Source organism: Dendrobates tinctorius, unplaced genomic scaffold (assembly GCF_039654945.1).
Source record: "Dendrobates tinctorius isolate UK_male_01 unplaced genomic scaffold, ASM3965494v1 ptg000129l, whole genome shotgun sequence".
Taxonomy (NCBI): Eukaryota; Metazoa; Chordata; class Amphibia; order Anura; family Dendrobatidae; genus Dendrobates; species Dendrobates tinctorius.
In genome coordinates this window covers 22,581,623-22,598,884 of record NW_027361797.1, presented here as the reverse complement: position 1 = coordinate 22,598,884, position 17,262 = coordinate 22,581,623, and the positions used below count along the sequence as shown (strand labels likewise).

At 44.6% G+C, this 17,262-nt stretch overlaps 1 protein-coding gene across 4 annotated transcripts in view; it reads right to left on the bottom strand.

The window, feature by feature from the left end:
* CLEC16A (C-type lectin domain containing 16A) overlaps positions 1-17,262 on the bottom strand; it is a 411,773-nt gene that overhangs the window by 222,375 nt on the left and 172,136 nt on the right. For all 4 annotated transcript variants that reach the window (XM_073542856.1, XM_073542853.1, XM_073542854.1 and 1 more), the window contains exons 13-17: positions 17,049-17,171; positions 14,720-14,829; positions 14,229-14,273; positions 3,637-3,687; positions 134-262 (exon numbers count right to left, since the gene is read on the bottom strand). In XM_073542856.1, coding sequence (XP_073398957.1) covers positions 134-262; positions 3,637-3,687; positions 14,229-14,273; positions 14,720-14,829; positions 17,049-17,171 — 458 coding nt within the window. The remainder of the gene's footprint in view (positions 1-133; positions 263-3,636; positions 3,688-14,228; positions 14,274-14,719; positions 14,830-17,048; positions 17,172-17,262) is intronic.

Sequence of the window (17,262 nt, the reverse complement as noted above, 5' to 3'; positions counted from 1 at the left end):
CAGGAACTTGGTGCAAAATAAGAGGACGCTTGAACTACTAGCATTTAGGAAAATTGATTTTTCAGTTTTGGTCCCTCAATGAAAAAGTGACATGCAATTAGAGCTTTTCAAGGCTGAAAGGAAAGCAACTTACTCTTCGAGTCCGCTCAACATCTCCACAAGGTAGACGCTTGACAAAATCAATACCAGTAAGGGGCGTTCCAGTTGGAGGAAGCAAAATGGATTCATCCATCATTAAGTATTCTACATTCAGTGGCTTGCTCTGTAAAGACATCATAAAAAGGTCTTCAGACTAGAGTCAATCTCATCTGGATAAAGAAATGCTACATCTGGACATTCTACATCAGACATGAGTGAATGGCACCGAAGAAAAGGACGGATTGTGAGCAAGGATGGAAGTGACGGCACTTTAAAATACTAATGAATATAATGAACCTATCATTGCTGGGGCTTGGACCGCTTTGAAGAACCCATGTGGATGGAGTGGTCGTCAATCATGCACACCTCTTCTCCACTCATCCTCTATGAGATTACCAGAGATAGAATCCAACATTCTGCACTCCACTGTGAATGAATTGAGCGAACGAAGGAATAATGGACCACCACTCCATTCATGTAGCTCTTCAGAGCCTCAGTTCTCAGGATTGGTGGAGGTTCCAGCAGTTGGATCCCTGTGATCGGTAAGTTTTCCCCTGTCATATAGATAGCTGATAAAGGAGCTGTACCCGGTTTGGAAGTTATGTCAGCCATAAATTCATTTTTTTTTAACTATACTATCAATTTCAAGTCAATGGTTTATTTAATTTTTAAAATCGGCTCAGAATTCTGTTGATTATTAGAATAATAATAGACCCAGACTCAACCCCCTCGGTGGCCACTGTTTTCTTTGATTTTGCTTCTTTATTCTAAGTAAGTAACAAATGGGAAAAGAAGGCCATCTAAACTTTTATGTTTTGTGCTTTATTACAGGTTCAAGTTCCCTACTGGAGCGAAACAAAAAAGGAGTGAAAAAAGAAAAAGAAAAAGAAGGTCAAAGCTCTATGTTCACAATCAGACATGTCGGGATCGTGTGTAGTTCTGAGTGTTTGTACAGACTGTATATGGGTGAAGAAGCAGTCTACCAGTTAAAGGGAGTCTTGTCAGCACAAAATGATTGTGTTCATGTTCATGGTGTATCATGACGTGGCCAAAAATCTACGTGCATCTCACCTATTTGTTTGCCTTCTATCTCCACCTCCTCTCTTTTTTTAATTGGCAGATGTGGCTTCATAGAGCCAGAGTAGGGCAGAGATTGATAGAAAACAAGCAGGTGGGAGGGTGCACATAAATATTTGGCCACGCCATGGTGCACCGAGCGCCTGTACTTGGTTTGAACAGTGATTCTGTCCCTTTAAAATAGCACATTCTCATCCACACGGACCTTCGTTCCACCATATACACACTGACCAGCATTGTGCACAGAGCATCACACTGACTGCAAATATTTTCATCTGAACGTAGCCTGAAAGTCATTTTTAAAACAAAACATGAATGCACACGATGATAAATAAAGCTGGCGATGTTTGGTCTGTGCTTTATTTGCGGTATTTGCTGTATTGACACTTCAAAGCTGCACATCCAGTTGGATTCCACCCGTCTCCTGCAGCCTTCACTGGTGTTTATTGTGGATTTATGTTGTTATTGAGTAATGCTTGTCACCAATAAAAGTAATGAACGGGCCAGAGTCAGTATAAGAATGTCGCGCACAAGCACGTGTCCGTCCCTGGTAAAACAAGGCTGTGAAACATTTAGACAGGAACTACTTTTTCCCAACTCTGAGGAGTTCCTTCTAAAGGTTAACATACCATTTTGGCACGTGTGTGTGTGCAATCACCGGAACGTAAGGAACATTCTAAAGTGCCATGACAAAACATAGCAATAGATCTGTGCATAACAATACATTTGCAAAAAAACAGGAAAGCCCCTCCCACGTCGGGCATCACCCAAAGATAGGACCTCTACTATCCTGATACACTTCTGCTGAGTGCACAATACCTTTGAGTGCTCTGCTTGTACAGGCTGCTGCTGGAAGTTCCTCCCTATAGCTGGTTTAGTGCAATAAATCTACTGGAGAAAACAAGATCCGCTTGTGTGGCTCTGCTACCCCACATCGATGACCACTGTGACTTGGAGGCGAAATCAGTCTGGCTACATTGTATCGCAAGGTCATACCAGATTCACCTGTGGTCACCGATGCTGGGCACAAATCCACTCAAGTGGATCGCGATTTCTCCAGTGGATTTGTGTATAAGACTAGGAATGATATTTCGTATGGAAAGTATGACACCCAGGAGTGAACCTCTAAAGAGTAATACCACTATATTTTAACACTGGCACATTGAAAAAAAAAAACAAAAAAAAACAAAAAAAAAAAAACAAAACACATTATTGATCTTATTTCCATCGCACACAATTTGGTAACATTTTGTAAAGTAACAAGTGCAGTCAACTCTGCGGCTTCATCTGAGGTCAAGCCGACAGAACACCTCTGTGGACGGCGCGTGACTGCAGACGTCGTGCTGATTGACGGCAGTCTCCCCACTGCATGACTGCAGGAAGCCGGCTGTCAATCAGCATGACATCTGTTGACAGAGCAACGGAATCATTGGCAGAAGTGGTCAAGGACAGCTGTGAGCGCGCGCTGGATAGAGCAGGCAGGTAGATGCCAACTAGTTAACCACTACCTGCCTGTTAGGTTTTGGGCTCATAGTTTAAAGGTGAAGTATTTTCTGTGGAATTTGTGAAGGTAAAATCTGCATCAGATTATAGTATCGAGCAAGTGGTTGCAATGATAGAATAAAAATGTAATCTACACAATGCAGACATTTTCTGCCTAGAAAATCAAACATGCTACGGATATGTACCGTAAATTGATATAATTCTTTACCTAAATGTCACTGCCTTTAGCAATGAAGTAACGACACATTGACTTGACTGAAGATTTGTGGTGAGATCAATGGCAGAAATTTTTTGCAGCATGTGGATCTACCCAGAGGGCTTGCTCAGACAAGCTTATAACTCGGACGTGTTGTCCAGGTAAAGATAGGACAGCACATTGAGCAATGTAGTTCAAGATGGCTGCTCAGATGATAGGTTTTTTTTATATGAACGAAAAAAAAAATTGCACCATGCACTAGTCTTCTAAATTTTTGAAAAAACTCGCCCATTTAAGTCCGAGTGTGCAAAAAAGTAAATAAATCGGACATCGCATTTCGTCTGATTTCTACAGATACATTGCCATTCTTAACATAGAAGACTATATTTAATCTTGTAACTATTGAACTGTTGATGCATAATTGCAGATCCCATATAGATGCATATAGATTGTATACAAATGACAATACAGATAAAAATAGTCTTTTTTTTCTGGATGAAAATCGGACAACTTCTCATAAGCTTGTCTGAACCAAGCCTCAATGGGCATTAGTTACTCTTGCGAAAATTTCATCAAGAGGGAAGACTATGATCGCCTTCACTAAAAGCAGGTCACATATTACTGATGTTAACAGTCTTCGTTTTCATGACAAAACATAATGGCGTGGAAGCGGAGCTCACAGTCTCTGCACACCGTGATGTGTAGGACGTGATCACACTCACCATCATACTCCGGTACTCATCTTCAAACATGTCCAAATAAATTTCCTCTCCCTACATTAGAAAAAGAAACAAACAATTCAAAGTTCATCTTCATCACTGGCCAATTCCAGATTTTGTCAACTTTCCTGAATTTGGGATACCTGCTCTACAGTATACGGTCTATTGTTCCTGACGATTTTGGGAAAAATTAAAGAAATTCGTTACCGCTATACATGCATGAACATTAGATTTGCCTATTACAAAGGTCTCTTAGTGATTGCAGAGCGATATAAAACTTTTCTTTTTATTTTCCCTCTCTATTGCGGAGATATTAGCAATAGTCATGAGCGAACGTGCCTTGATAAGGTGTGATCTGACCATGCTCGGGGGCGAACCAAGGTCTTCGACCTGCTCGAAAAATACGTTTGAGTCCCCGTGCCTGTACAGTTGTGGCCAAAAGTATTGACACCCCTGCAATTCTGTCAGATAATAACTCAGTTTCTCCCTGAAAATTATTGCAAACACAAATTCTTTGGTATTATCTTCATTTAAGGCCTGTTTCACACTTCCGTTTTTTCAAATCCGTCAAAATCCGTTGTTTTCCGTAAAAAAACGGATCCGCCATTTTTTGCAGGATCCGTTTTTTTTGTCCCATAGACTTCCATTACGGTTACCGCGGATCCGTCAAAAAAACGGATCCGTTTTTTAAAAAACGGATCCGTTTGCATCAGTTTCCGTCAAAAAAACGGAAACGGATCCGTTTGGCGGACACAAAAACGGAAGTGTGAAACAGGCCAAATTTGTCTTAAATGAAAAAAACACAAAAAGAATTGTCCTAAAGCCAAATTGGATATAATTCCACACCAAACATAAAAAAAGAGGGTGGACAAAAGTATTGGCACTGTTGGAAAAATCATGTGATGCTTCTCTAATTTGTGTAATTAACAGCACCTGTAACTTACCTGTGGCACCTAACAGGTGTTGGCAATAACTAAATCACACTTGCAGCCAGTTGACATGGATTAAAGTTGACTCAACCTCTGTCCTGTGTCCTTGTGTGTACCACATTGAGCATGAAGAAAAGAAAGAGACCAAAGAACTGTCTGAGGACTTGAGAAACCAAATTGTGAGGAAGCATGAGCAATCTCAAGGCTACAAGTCCATCTCCAAAGACCTGAATGTTCCTGTGTCTACCGTGCGCAGTGTCATCAAGAAGTTTAAAGCCCATGGCACTGTGGCTAACCTCCCTAGATGTGGACGGAAAAGAAAAATTGACAAGAGATTTCAACGCAAGATTGTGCGGATGTTGGATAAAGAACCTCGACTAACATCCAAACAAGTTCAAGCTGCCCTGCAGTCCAAGGGTACACCAGTGTCAACCCGTACTATCCGTCGGCGTCTGAATGAAAAGGGACTGTATGGTAGGAGACCCAGGAAGACCCAACTTCTTACCCCGAGACATAAAAAAGCCAGGCTGGAGTTTGCCAAAACTTACCTGAAAAAGCCTAAAACGTTTTGGAAGAATGTTCTCTGGTCAGATGAGACAAAAGTAGAGCATTTTGGGCAAAGGCATCAACATAGAGTTTACAGGAGAAAAAAAGAGGCATTCAAAGAAAAGGAGATTTTTGTGTACTCACCGTAAAATCTCTTTCTCTTAGCCTTTAATTGGGGGACACAGAACCGTGGGTGTTATGCTGCTGTCCACTAGGAGGCGACACTATGCATAATCTGAAAAAGATTAACTTTGGCTCCTCCTCTGCAGTATACACCCCTGGACGGTGTCAGCCTTCTCCAGTTTTGTGCAAAAGCATTAGGAGGAATATACCAGAAACATAACCATGCCTGTAAGAAGGCTACCATAAATGAGCTCAAACAATATGAGAACCCAGCTCAAACAATATGAGAACCCAAACGTAACAACGGCCCGCAAGGGCAACAGGGTGGGAGCTGTGTCCCCCAATTAAAGGCTAAGAGAAAGAGATTTTACGGTGAGTACACAAAAATCTCCTTTACTCTGTCGCCTTATTGGGGGACACAGAACCGTGGGACGTCCCAAAGCAGTCCCTGGGTGGGAAGCAGTGGACGAATATTGTACTGACAGTTCCCTAAATTTGGGGTACTGCCGCCTGCAGGACCCATCTACCCAGGCTCGCATACCCTGAGGACTGGGTATGCACTCTGTAGTGTTTTGTAGATGTGTGCAGGCTAGTCCAAGTGGCTGTCTTACACACTTGATGTGCCGAGGCTTGATGCTGAATGGCCCAAGAGGCCCCTACCGCCCGTGTAGAGTGAGCCGTGATAACGGCCGGAAGAGCAGAATTGTTAAGGCGGTAAGCTTCTTGAATGGTGGACTTGATCCACCTAGCAAGGGTGGCGTTGAAAGCCGGTAGGCCCTTGCAAACGCCTTCTGGAAGAAGGAAAAGTGAATTAGACTTCCGGAAGGGAGCAGTCCTAGACACGTAAATACGCAATGCCCTGACAAAGTCTAGCGTATGCAGAGCCTTCTCCACTCTATGAACGGGAACCGGGCAAAGAGATGGTAATGAGATTTTCTCATTGAGGTGGAAGGTGGACACAACCTTCGGAAGGAAGGATGGCACTGTACGGAGAACCACCTTGTCCTGATGAAAAACCAGGAAGGGTTGTCTGCAGGAAAGAGCTGAAAGTTCGGACACCCTGCGTAGCGAGGTGATTGCCACCAGGAAAAACCACTTCCTGTGACAGAAAGCGGAGTGAGACCTCCTTTAGGGGTTCAAAAGGAGGTGACTGTAGTGCTGTCAAGACCAGGTTGAGGTCCCACGTCTCCGACGGATGTTTGTAGGGGGGAACCAATCGAGAAACCCCTTAGAGAAAAGTCTTCACTTGCGGATTGTTAGCAAAATGCCTCTGAAAGAGCACTGAAAGCGCTGACACCTGGCTCTTAAGCGAGCCCAGGGATAGCCCGGCGTCCAGGCCTGACTGAAGGAAACCAAGGACCTTTGGAAGAGAATAGGGGAGTGGGATGTGCCCACGAAATTCGCACCATGTGAAGAAAGCCTTCCAGGTACGATAGTAAGTTTTGGCTGAAGTTGGCTTTCGAGCCCTGATCATGGTTTTAACAACGTCCGATGAAAAAACCTGCTTGGGTCAAAAACCAGGTCTCAATGGCCATGCCGTCAGATTGAGAGCCCCTGATTTCTGGTGGAAGAACAGGCCTTGTGACAGAAGTTCGGGACGTGTGGGGAGACGCCAGGGAGCGTCTGCTGTACCATGTACGCCTGGGCCAGTCTGGAGTGAATAGGATGGTGGGGAACACCCTCTTGTTTGATCTTCCTCAGGACTCTGGAAATCAGGGGAAGGGGTGGAAAAATGTACAGAAGCTGGAACTGGGTCCAGTCCTGAACCAGGGCATCTGCTCCGAGCGACTGCGGATCGTGCGTCCTGGCCATGAAATTGGGAACTTTGGCATTGAGATGGGATGCCATCAGAACCACGTCCGGGGTCCCCCAACAATGGCAGATCTGATGGAAAACTTCGGGATGGAGAGACCACTCCCCCGAGTCCATTCCTTGACGGCTGAGATAGTCGGCTTCCCAGTTGTCCACACCCGAAATGTGGACCGCAGAGAGTACCGACCTCGCATCCTCCGCCCAGTGTAGGATACGTGTTACTTCGTTCATCGCCTGGATGCTGGGGGTGCCGCCTTGATGGTTCACGTATGCCACCGCCGTGGCATTGTCCGACTGCACTCTGATATGAGAGTCTGCTAGCAAGTGATGGAAGGCTTTCAATGCCAGGAAGATGACCCAAATTTCCAAGATGTTGATGGGCATGGTCACTTCCATTGGTGACCACTTGCCTTGTGCTCTGTGATGTAGGTGTACCGCGCTCCAACCTGTAAGGCTTGCGCCGGTGGTCAAAACCTTTCAGTGACCGGAGAGAAAAGGATTTTCCCATTGCAAGCGAGGTTGGCTGGAGCCACCAGTGCAGGAACCTCCTGGTTTTCGCTGATAACCGGAACTCTCTCTTGAGGGAGAACAGATTCCTGTCCCAGGACTTGAGGATGGGGTCTGAGGTGAATCTGGGCAAATGGTACCGCCTCCATTGCCGCTGCCATCCTGCCCAGTCCGCTCATGGCATACCGGAGAGATCGGGGGAAACCGCGGAGGAGAGTGTGAACTCCCAAACGGAGGGCCAGTGCCTTGTCCCTGGGGAGGATCACCAGACCCCTGGAGATGTCAAATAGCATCCCCAGGAAGGTCAGAGACTGACTTGGGGTAGTCGAGGACTTCTGTAAATTGACTAACCATCCCAGGCGACTCAGAGTGTCGATCGTGATTGAGACTTTGACCTCGCAGTCCTTGAAGGTGGGGGCCTTGATGAGGAGGTTGTCCAGGTATGGAACGACTACTATGCCTCTGGAGTGCAGAACGTCCATGGTAGCTGCCATGTCCTTTGTAAATGTTCTGGGAGCCGTGGCGAGACCAAACGGGAGGGCCACAAACTGGTAATGGTCTTGGTTGATTGCGAGTTTGAGAAATCTCTGATGGGCGAAGCAATCGGTATATGCAGGTATGCGTCCTGTATGTCTATGGAGGCGAGATATTCTCCTTCCTCCATGGACGCAACGATTGACCGGAGGGATTCCATGCGAAGGTGACGAACTCGAATACTTATTCAGTTGCTTGAGGTCTAGTATGGGTCGGACGCTGCCTCCCTTTTTGGGCACCACGAACAGGTTGGAGTAGAACCCTCGTAAGCGCTCGTCTGCTGGAACCGGTATTATGACTCCTGCTTGCAGGAGGGATGAAACTGCTTGATGGAAGGCTCGAGCTTTGAGTGGAGGTTTTGGAGGAACAGAGAAAAAACCTGTGCGGTGGGCTGGTAGTAAACTCGATTTTGTATCCTGAAGACACTATTTCCTTGACCCACCTGTCTTCTGTAATAGGCAGCCAGACCTGCTGAAAGAGTAGCAGTCGTCCGCCTACAAGTGGGGTGTTTTCCGGAGGGGATGAGTAATGATGAATGAAAAGTCTGAGCTTTCCCTCCCATGGATTTTGCCTGGCTTTCCTTTGACTGCCAGTTTCTGTCCGGCCTCTGTGCCGCCCGTGTGTTGTCCCTGAGAGGGGAACTGTTATGACTAGCCTGAAGAATTCCGAAAGGAACGGAAACGAGATTGATTACGTCTTTTAAACGTGCGTTTTGGTTTCAGCTGAGGGAGGGAAGTACTTTTACCCCCGGTAGCATTGGATATCATTGTATCCAGCTTTCCACCGAAAGGACAGCCCCTGAAGTACGGGAGATTTGTTAGGGACTTTTTTAAGGCCGCATCCGCCTTCCATTGTCTTAGCCAGAGAATATGCCGGATTGTGATGGCATTTGATGCTATTTCCGCTACCCCTCTTGCAGAATCCAACGCTGCATGGATCATGTAATCTGTCACTACTGCAATTTGCACCGCCTGGTCCGCCAGCTGAGGATTTGAAGCTTGGAGGCCCTGTTGTAATAGATCAGCCCAGGCCATAATGGCCTTGGCTGCCCAAACTGAAGCAAATGCAGGAGCTAAAGAGGCACCTGCCGCCTCGAAGATTGAACGAGCCATGCGTTCTACCTGTCTGTCTGCTGCGTCCTTGAGGGTTGAGCTGTCAGGCAGCGAGAGAAGCGTTTGTGCTTTCAGCCTAGAGACTGGAGGATCCACTTTAGTCGGATCTGTCCAATCCTTAGTGTCCTTCTGTGGGAAGGGGTACTTTGCTTTCAAGTATTTGCGATTGCCGTTTTCTCAGGCTGCGAAAAATGCTTAGAAAGTATTTTTTTTTTTTTTTTTTTTAAATTCCGGGTGATCAAGAAAGACCTCAGATGGTTTCTGAACACTTTCAAAGGAAATCTTGTGTTCTGGTACTTCAGGGGTTGGATCAGAAAAGTCTAGCACCCGAAGGATGGAAGAGATTATATCCTCAACTAGCGCAGCATTGTTAGGGGGACAAGGGAGCAGAGCGTTCCTTGTTTCGTTATCTGAGTTGGAGTCACATATGCCCTCTGAGTCTTGTGTGGTCTGGGATCGTTGTGGAGATCCACATTGTCTCTCTGTATCAGGGGACGGTCTCGGTGACCTGTAGCCACTGTCTCTCCCTGGAGGGGGACGACCTAGTGCTATGTGAGGATGCAGATGAACGCGACCTGTGGGTCCGCTTACGTCTCGAACTGTCGTAAGCGGCCTGTTCCTGATACCGGACGTCCCTTTGCTGGGTAACGTTCATAGTCGAGACATGACCCTGCAGAGCCTGCAATAGTGAGGAGGTCAGGTTATCTATAGACTTTGTTATAGACTGCGACATCTGAGTCGCCCATTCTGGCGCAGTAGCGGCCGCAGAAGCGTTGCTGTTCTTTGGGTACAGTCCCAGCAGTGCGGGTACGTGCTGCCGCTGGGGAGAGTGGCCTTGCAGGCTGTGCAGACTGCGCAAAAGCAGTCTTGCCTGGTCCTTTTTTGAGCCCGACATAGTAACTATTCGCAGAGGCCCTACAGGTGTATTTACGCAGAGGAAAGGAGGGGTAGGGGAGCGTTATAGGTTACAGGAACTCACAGCTGAGTACAAAGGACCCAGCTGTGATCTTACCCCACCGGTGCTCCCCCTAGGTCCAGCGCTGGTAAATCCTCTTGTGCCCCCCAGAGACTGCTGTGCTGCCTTCAGTTTCTTCAGGTGCAGCAAGATGGCCACCGGATTCTGAGGTGGAGGGGGAAGGGGGCGGAGAGCTGAAAAGGGCGCGCGGAGCTATGTAAAAGCGCGCCCTTCCTGTCTCGATCCGCCCCTTCTATGACACTGTAGTGTCATTTTTCGTCATCCGGGGGGCGGGCCGGGGGGCGGGAATAAGGCGGCCTAAATTTGATAGCTCATGCCCAGAAGGGCTCCAGGACGGCGCGGTTGTCCGGGGGAGGGTCGGATTCCATGCCTGCACCTCCCCCGGTCCAAACAGGAGCCCGCAGCTGGGCTGGGGTCCCTGGACATGTAAGTGGCCGAATGGTGCCTGGTACAGGCCCTACCTGCGGTGTCTCGACCTAATGCCCCCAGAGGGAGGGTGCTGCTGTCACCGTCAGGGGGCTTCGTCCTACCCTGGACCTCAACCCAGAGCCTAAGGAAACTGGGGAAGGAGGGGGGGTTCTCTACTTCGAACCAGTACCCGAGGGACTGGGGAAGGAGCGACATGGGGAAGAGCCATCTCGACCTCAACCGGGTACCCCTTAATAGGGGACCGAGGAGGGAGCCATGCCGGGGGTCTCACTGGAGACCCGCTTTTCTTCATCTGTAATCCGTTGAAAAAAATTAAGGAAAAAAACGGAAGAGAGAAAAAAATCTTAGGTGTGCCTCCTTGCGACACTAAGCAAAAACTGGAGAAGGCTGACGCCGTCCAGGGGTGTATACTGCAGAGGAGGAGCCAAAGTTAATCTTTTTCAGATTATGCATAGTGTCGCCTCCTAGTGGACAGCAGCATAACACCCATGGTTCTGTGTCCCCCAATAAGGCGACAGAGTAAAGAACACGGGCCCTACAGTCAAACATGGCGGAGGTTCCCTGTTGTTTTGGGGTTGCTTTGCTGCCTCTGGCACTGGACTGCTTGACTGTGTGCATGGCATTATGAAGTCTGAAGACTACCAACAAATTTTGCAGCATAATGTAGGGCCCAGTGTGAGAAAGCTTGGTCTCCCTCAGAGGTCATGGGTCTTCCAGCAGGACAATGACCCAAAACACACTTCAAAAAGCACTAGAAAATGGTTTGAAAGAAAGCACTGGAGACTTCTAAGTTGGCCAGCAATAAGTCCAGACCTGAATCCCATAGAACACCTGTGGAGAGATCTAAAAATGGCAGTTTGGAGAAGGCACCCTTCAAATATCAGGGACCTGGAGCAGTTTGCCAAAGAAGAATGGTCTAAAATTCCAGTAGAGCATTGTAAGAAACTCATTGATGGTTACCGGAAGCGGTTGGTCGCAGTTATTTTGGCTAAAGGTTGTGCAACCAAGTATTAGGCTGAGGGTGCCAATACTTTCGTCTGGCCCATTTTTGGAGTTTTGTGTGAAATGATCAATGTTTTGCTTTTTGCTTCATTCTCTTTTGTGTTTTTTCATTTAAGACAAATTAAATGAAGATAATACCAAAGAATTTGTGTTTGCAATCATTTTCAGGAAGAAACTGAGCATTATCTGACAGAATTGCAGGGGTGTCAATGCTTTTGGCCACAACTGTATGTCTCGCGCCTGTTCGACAGCAGCAACACATGCAGGGATGTCATGTTTGTTACAGCGTTTGGCACCTAATGAGTTAACTTTACTTAAAGAGGAGTTTCCATCTCTAATATCTAATCCCAATTTGTAGTAGGTATAATAATAATAATAATAATAATAATAATAATAAATATTATTAGAAAATACCTTCAATTAAAAAGATAGTATAGTTCTTCTGATTTGCTGTGCCACTGACCCCATGTGCAGTGCATTGCTGAAGTTTAGGTATCTGTGACAGTTACTTGTTAGTGGTTGTAACCATGGATACATAACCTATTACAATGCCCTACAGATAGGGCACGCAACTTAGCAAATTAGAACTATACTACATTTCTAATTGGAAGTATTTGCTAAAATTATTATTATTACACCTACTACATATAGAATCTTGGAGATGGGAATATCCCCTTAAGTGCATGCGTGTGTCATCAGATACTTTCACTGAGGACGTGTACTACTTCTCCCTGATAATATCCATTTGAACTTAAAGGGATTCTGTCAACAGGTTATTTCTATGTAACCCGAGGGCAGCATGAGGTAAGGGCTGAGGAGTTGATTTCAGCCATGTGTCACTTATTAGGCTGTGTGCCGTTTGAATACAATGAGTGCTTTATCAGCAGGAGATGATCACTGCCAAAACTACAGCACGTTTGCATCCTGGTCCGCTGCTCGCATCATCTGCTACATCTAAAAACTTTGATTGTATCACAGTCACTGCACCCAGTAAACTAAGTGACACATTGTTGGAATCAGGGTCTTTTCTCTACATTATGCAGCTCTCAGATGAGGTAGCAAAAAACTGGTAATCAATTCCTTTTAAAAAAAAAATGTATTTCATTAGGTTCCAATAATTTGATTGCCAATATTTCTGCAATGGAAAGATAAAATAAAAAAAGACATTTTATTCCGCTCTGCAGCCACTATAACATTGCGTGTCCAAGTTCAAAATGAAAAATTTGGTGAAGGTCCTCTCAAAGGGAATATGTCAGCAGAATGAACCATTTCTAAGTTGTCTACATAGGCATGAAGGTAGACAGATGAATAAAATGATAATTTAATATCTGAGGTCTTATTCCAGAGTAATCCATGTTTTTCTTATATGTAAAAGAGCTGTTAAGATCTATGGGCCGGACATAGATCTTCACAAGAGTCTGTTTCCAGAGCTTATTTTAAATGAAAGGTGAAAGGAGGCGTTACCGGACATGTAGATCAGGAAAAGTCACTACATGTCTCACACTGATGCCGCAATTCATTTAAATTAATCTATGAAGACAAAGTCTTATTACAGATCAGTGTCCCGCCCATAGATCTGAACAGCCCATTTAAATATAAGAAAAACATGGATTCTTTGAAATAAGTCATCAGATCACAGATGTCAGAACTAGAAATACTGACATTGCTGTTGGCTGCTTAAAGGACAGTTTGAATCACTGAGTTTCTAGATAAATAAAATCATTTCCAATACTTGATAAAAAGTGGCTGTCAGATCATAAGTTTACGTTATAGTCTCTGGAAAACAAAAAAAATAACTGAATTAGAAAAACAGTCCGCATCTCTCATGATATTTTCCTACATTGTTTTTGTCAATTGTTACCATGTAAAAATATTTTTGAGGAAACCCGACAGCTGGATGATGCAGTAGTATTTCAACCAGTGCCCTTAACCTTCTGATGAAGCCAAGATAAGTGAAACAAGTGTGGAGGTCTGCTTGGTCGGTATCGGCACAGACACTCCCAGGGCTCCCGTGACATTATGACATGCGATCCCTGCAGCCAATCAGCACTGGCTTCATTCTCTCCTCCTACAGATGTAACGGACATCCTGAAGAAGGTGGATGGCACACACAGCTCTCACTTCCTCCAGATGTTTTATTTTTCTGAAAGAGGGGAGAGTGAAACCAGCACTGATCGGCCGCAGGGATCAGTGTCGTCACCACTAGAGTGACACTGGCACCCAAGGTGAGTGTGTTATTATTTTACTGGGGGGGAAACAAAGATTATGAAGGGTTGTCCGAGTAGCGGACAACCCACTAAAGTTTAGGAGAGGGTGGATTTCAAGAAATGTTTTTGTGATGGTGATGGCAAAAAACGATAAGGACTTGGATGTGTTGTTTGAAAGACAGGGAGGAGCGCAATGCTGTGATTACATGGTCTGGGTGGGAGAAGAGATAGATATGCTGCAACGGTAATGAAACTAATGGGACTATTATTGCTGCATGTTGGATTCACATGATCGTTGGTGAGTTTTAGGAAATGGATTGATGTGATATTAATTATCTGACCTTGGCAGGTATTGAACATCCTAATTACCTATAGTTAAATATCAAAAAGTAAAGAATTTTACCTGGTAGTATTTTACCTTATAGAAGTGGCGCAGGAGATGAACGCTTTCTTCCCTTGCACCCTATACAAAGGGATATTACAAAAAAAAAAAGAAATTAATTTTTGTTCATATTAATGGAAAATATTACACTTATACGGAGGAAAATCGGTCACAAAACAGCATTTTGTACAAGTCAGCCTCGATTCTTCTCGTAATTGCAGTAAAAGAGACTTGGCACTCAAAAAGATGAAGTGTATAATTTTTTCATGTAGAATAACAATCCTAATAAAACAGAAATGTTTCGGTCTGTGACAGATCTTCCTCAGTGTGTGGATTGCCCGAAAAGATAAATTTCAACCAGAAGATCAGGGCGATATGAAATTGCGGGATCCACCGCTCGTGGCAGACTCGATTCTTCCGGCATCGATAAAGAATTCTTTCAATTTCATTTAACCACATCGGTAAATTCCTATGTTAAGAAGGCATAGTTATGAAGTAAGCCTGCGTGGGCTGACTGGAGCACTTACCTCCAAACACGCTAAGTGGACGTCTTTTATTATACAGTCGCCATCAATAAGAACGAGCTGCTTCAGGAGAATACATGCGAGCTCCAGGGTAGCCAAACGGACTTTTCCATCTGCAAAGAAATCTCAATGAATCCAACATTTCTTCTAGAAAAAAAGAACCTGGCATTTTGAAATTTAACGATTGTTCTTTCTGCCAGACATCAGCCATTGAAGGAGAGTCAAACTGCCTCCTGTATACATTCAATATGGAGAAATCATAAGTCATACATTAACCTGAAACAAGACTGTATTCAGACCCACCATTTGGGAATTACAAGTGGTTCAGCTGTGAGGGGTCCAAACAAATACTTTTTTCCTAAATTAGGAGGCTCTTACAAATTTTGCCTATTAATGAACAGGGCTCATCTCAAGGGCATCTGCCAGCCGGATTTTGCTATGCATTCTGAGCACAGCATGCGATAGCAGCTGAAACAGATTTCAGGGATGTGTTACTTATTAGGCTTCCATACAATGAAAGTTTTATCACCAGAAGATTATCACTGCGGACTGATGCTCACATGAGCCCTGATCTGACCATGTCCCCTTCTCTGATAAGCAGCTCACTGTCAATATACATTGTACACAGAAAGCTGTGCTGCGGGTAGCTTTCTGAGCTCTGCTGCATGCCAAGTATAAAAACTCTAATTGTTTCACAGCTGCTGCACTCAGTCGACCAAGTGATACATTGCTGTAATCAGGGTCTCTTTTCCTACATTACGCTGCTCTCAGATGAGGTAGCAAAAACCTGGTGACAGATTCTCTTTAACCCCTTTCCAATGTTGTGCGTAATAGTACACCAGGTCAGACTCCTCCATGTGCTCCGGAGCCCGCACCTTTCCGGGGGCACATGTCAGCTGATCTATACAGCTGACATATGCAACAGCCACGGGTAGAATCGCAAAACACCCGCAGCTGTTATCTAGTTAAATGCTGCTGTCAATTTATGACAGAAGCATTTAACTTGCACTTACCGAAAGCGAGTCATTTATCCCGCCCATCGGTGACCCCGTTACATGATCGCGGGTCATCAATGGGTCAGCATGACAACCAGAGGTAAGACCTCTATGGTTGTCAAAGCCAGATTGTTATGAGTGCCCGGTGGTCGGTGCTCATAGCAAATGAGCATTTCTGCTACACACAGGCGATCTGATCATTGCCTGTGTGTAGCAGAGGCGATCAAAGTACTGTAGGTTCTAATCCCATCGAGACTATTGCAGCATGCAAAATGTAAAAAAAAAAAAAAATATATGTCTTAAAAATATTAAAAAAATAAATAAAAAAAAATATGAAAAGTTCAAATCACCCCTTTCGCCCTATTCAAAAATATACACATATTAGGTATTGCCGAGTTCAGAATTCTATCAATATAAAAAATATAAAAAAAAATCCGATTGCTAAACGGTGTAACGAGAAAAGAAACTCAAAACATCAGAATTTGTATTTTGGGTCGCTGCGACATTGCATTAAAATGCAACAACAGGTGATCAAAAGATCGTATCTGAACCAAAATGGTATCAATAAAAACATCAGCTCGGCGCGCAAAAAATAAGCCCTCACCCATCCCGAGATCACGAAAAATGGAGACGCTTCAGGTATCGGAAATGGCGCTTTTTTTTTTTTAACAAAATTTGGACTTTTTTTTTCACCACTTAGATAAAAAAGAACCTAGACATGTTTGCTGTCTATGAACTCGTAATGAACTGGAGAATCATAATGGCAGGTCAGTTTTAGCATTTAGTGAACATGGTAAAAGATTAATATTACTGCCCTTTGATCACTACAGATGGGGCCTATACTTTAAAATGTAAGGATAGATATTAGTGATGAGGGAACGTGCTGGGATAAGGTGTTATCTGACAATGCTTGGGGGCTAACAAAGTGTCTTCGGTGTGCTTGAAAAATACGTTCGAGTCCCCGCGGCTCCATGTCTTGCGGCAGTTCGACAGGCACAAGACATGGAGGGATTGCCTATGTGTGATAGGGAAGATAATATCTTCAAAAAGCACATTAATCCCCTTCCCCAAGCACCCACTCTCTGATGCTCACCAAATGTGGAAAACCTAAGTTCAAGGGGTCTCTGACCATTTGACTATGTGGGGGCACACATAAAATTGATGCATCCCCATATTATCCATTGGTGGAAAACGGAGACAAAAGTCTATTTAGCCAAGAAAGAGTATAAAAGTGTGAACAGGGCCATGTGAACACTTGATAAAGTCATGGTGATGCCTAGTAAAATTAAAAAAAAAAAAAAACACTGGGCATTAGCGAATTATAACATGTGCCTTACCTGGGTGTGCCGCTTGGCTCATTATTCTAATCAACCTCTCTACTAACACATGGTTGTAGGAATTGCTGTCTTTTGCTGGCTTCAACGACAACTGGATTTTTTCCAATTTCTCTGGATTTATTCCTATCAACAAAAAGAAACTCAAAATTACTACAGAGGTTGCTCTGTTTAACATCGGAAAAGGCACTGTCAGCTTTAACGGTATTAATTTAGT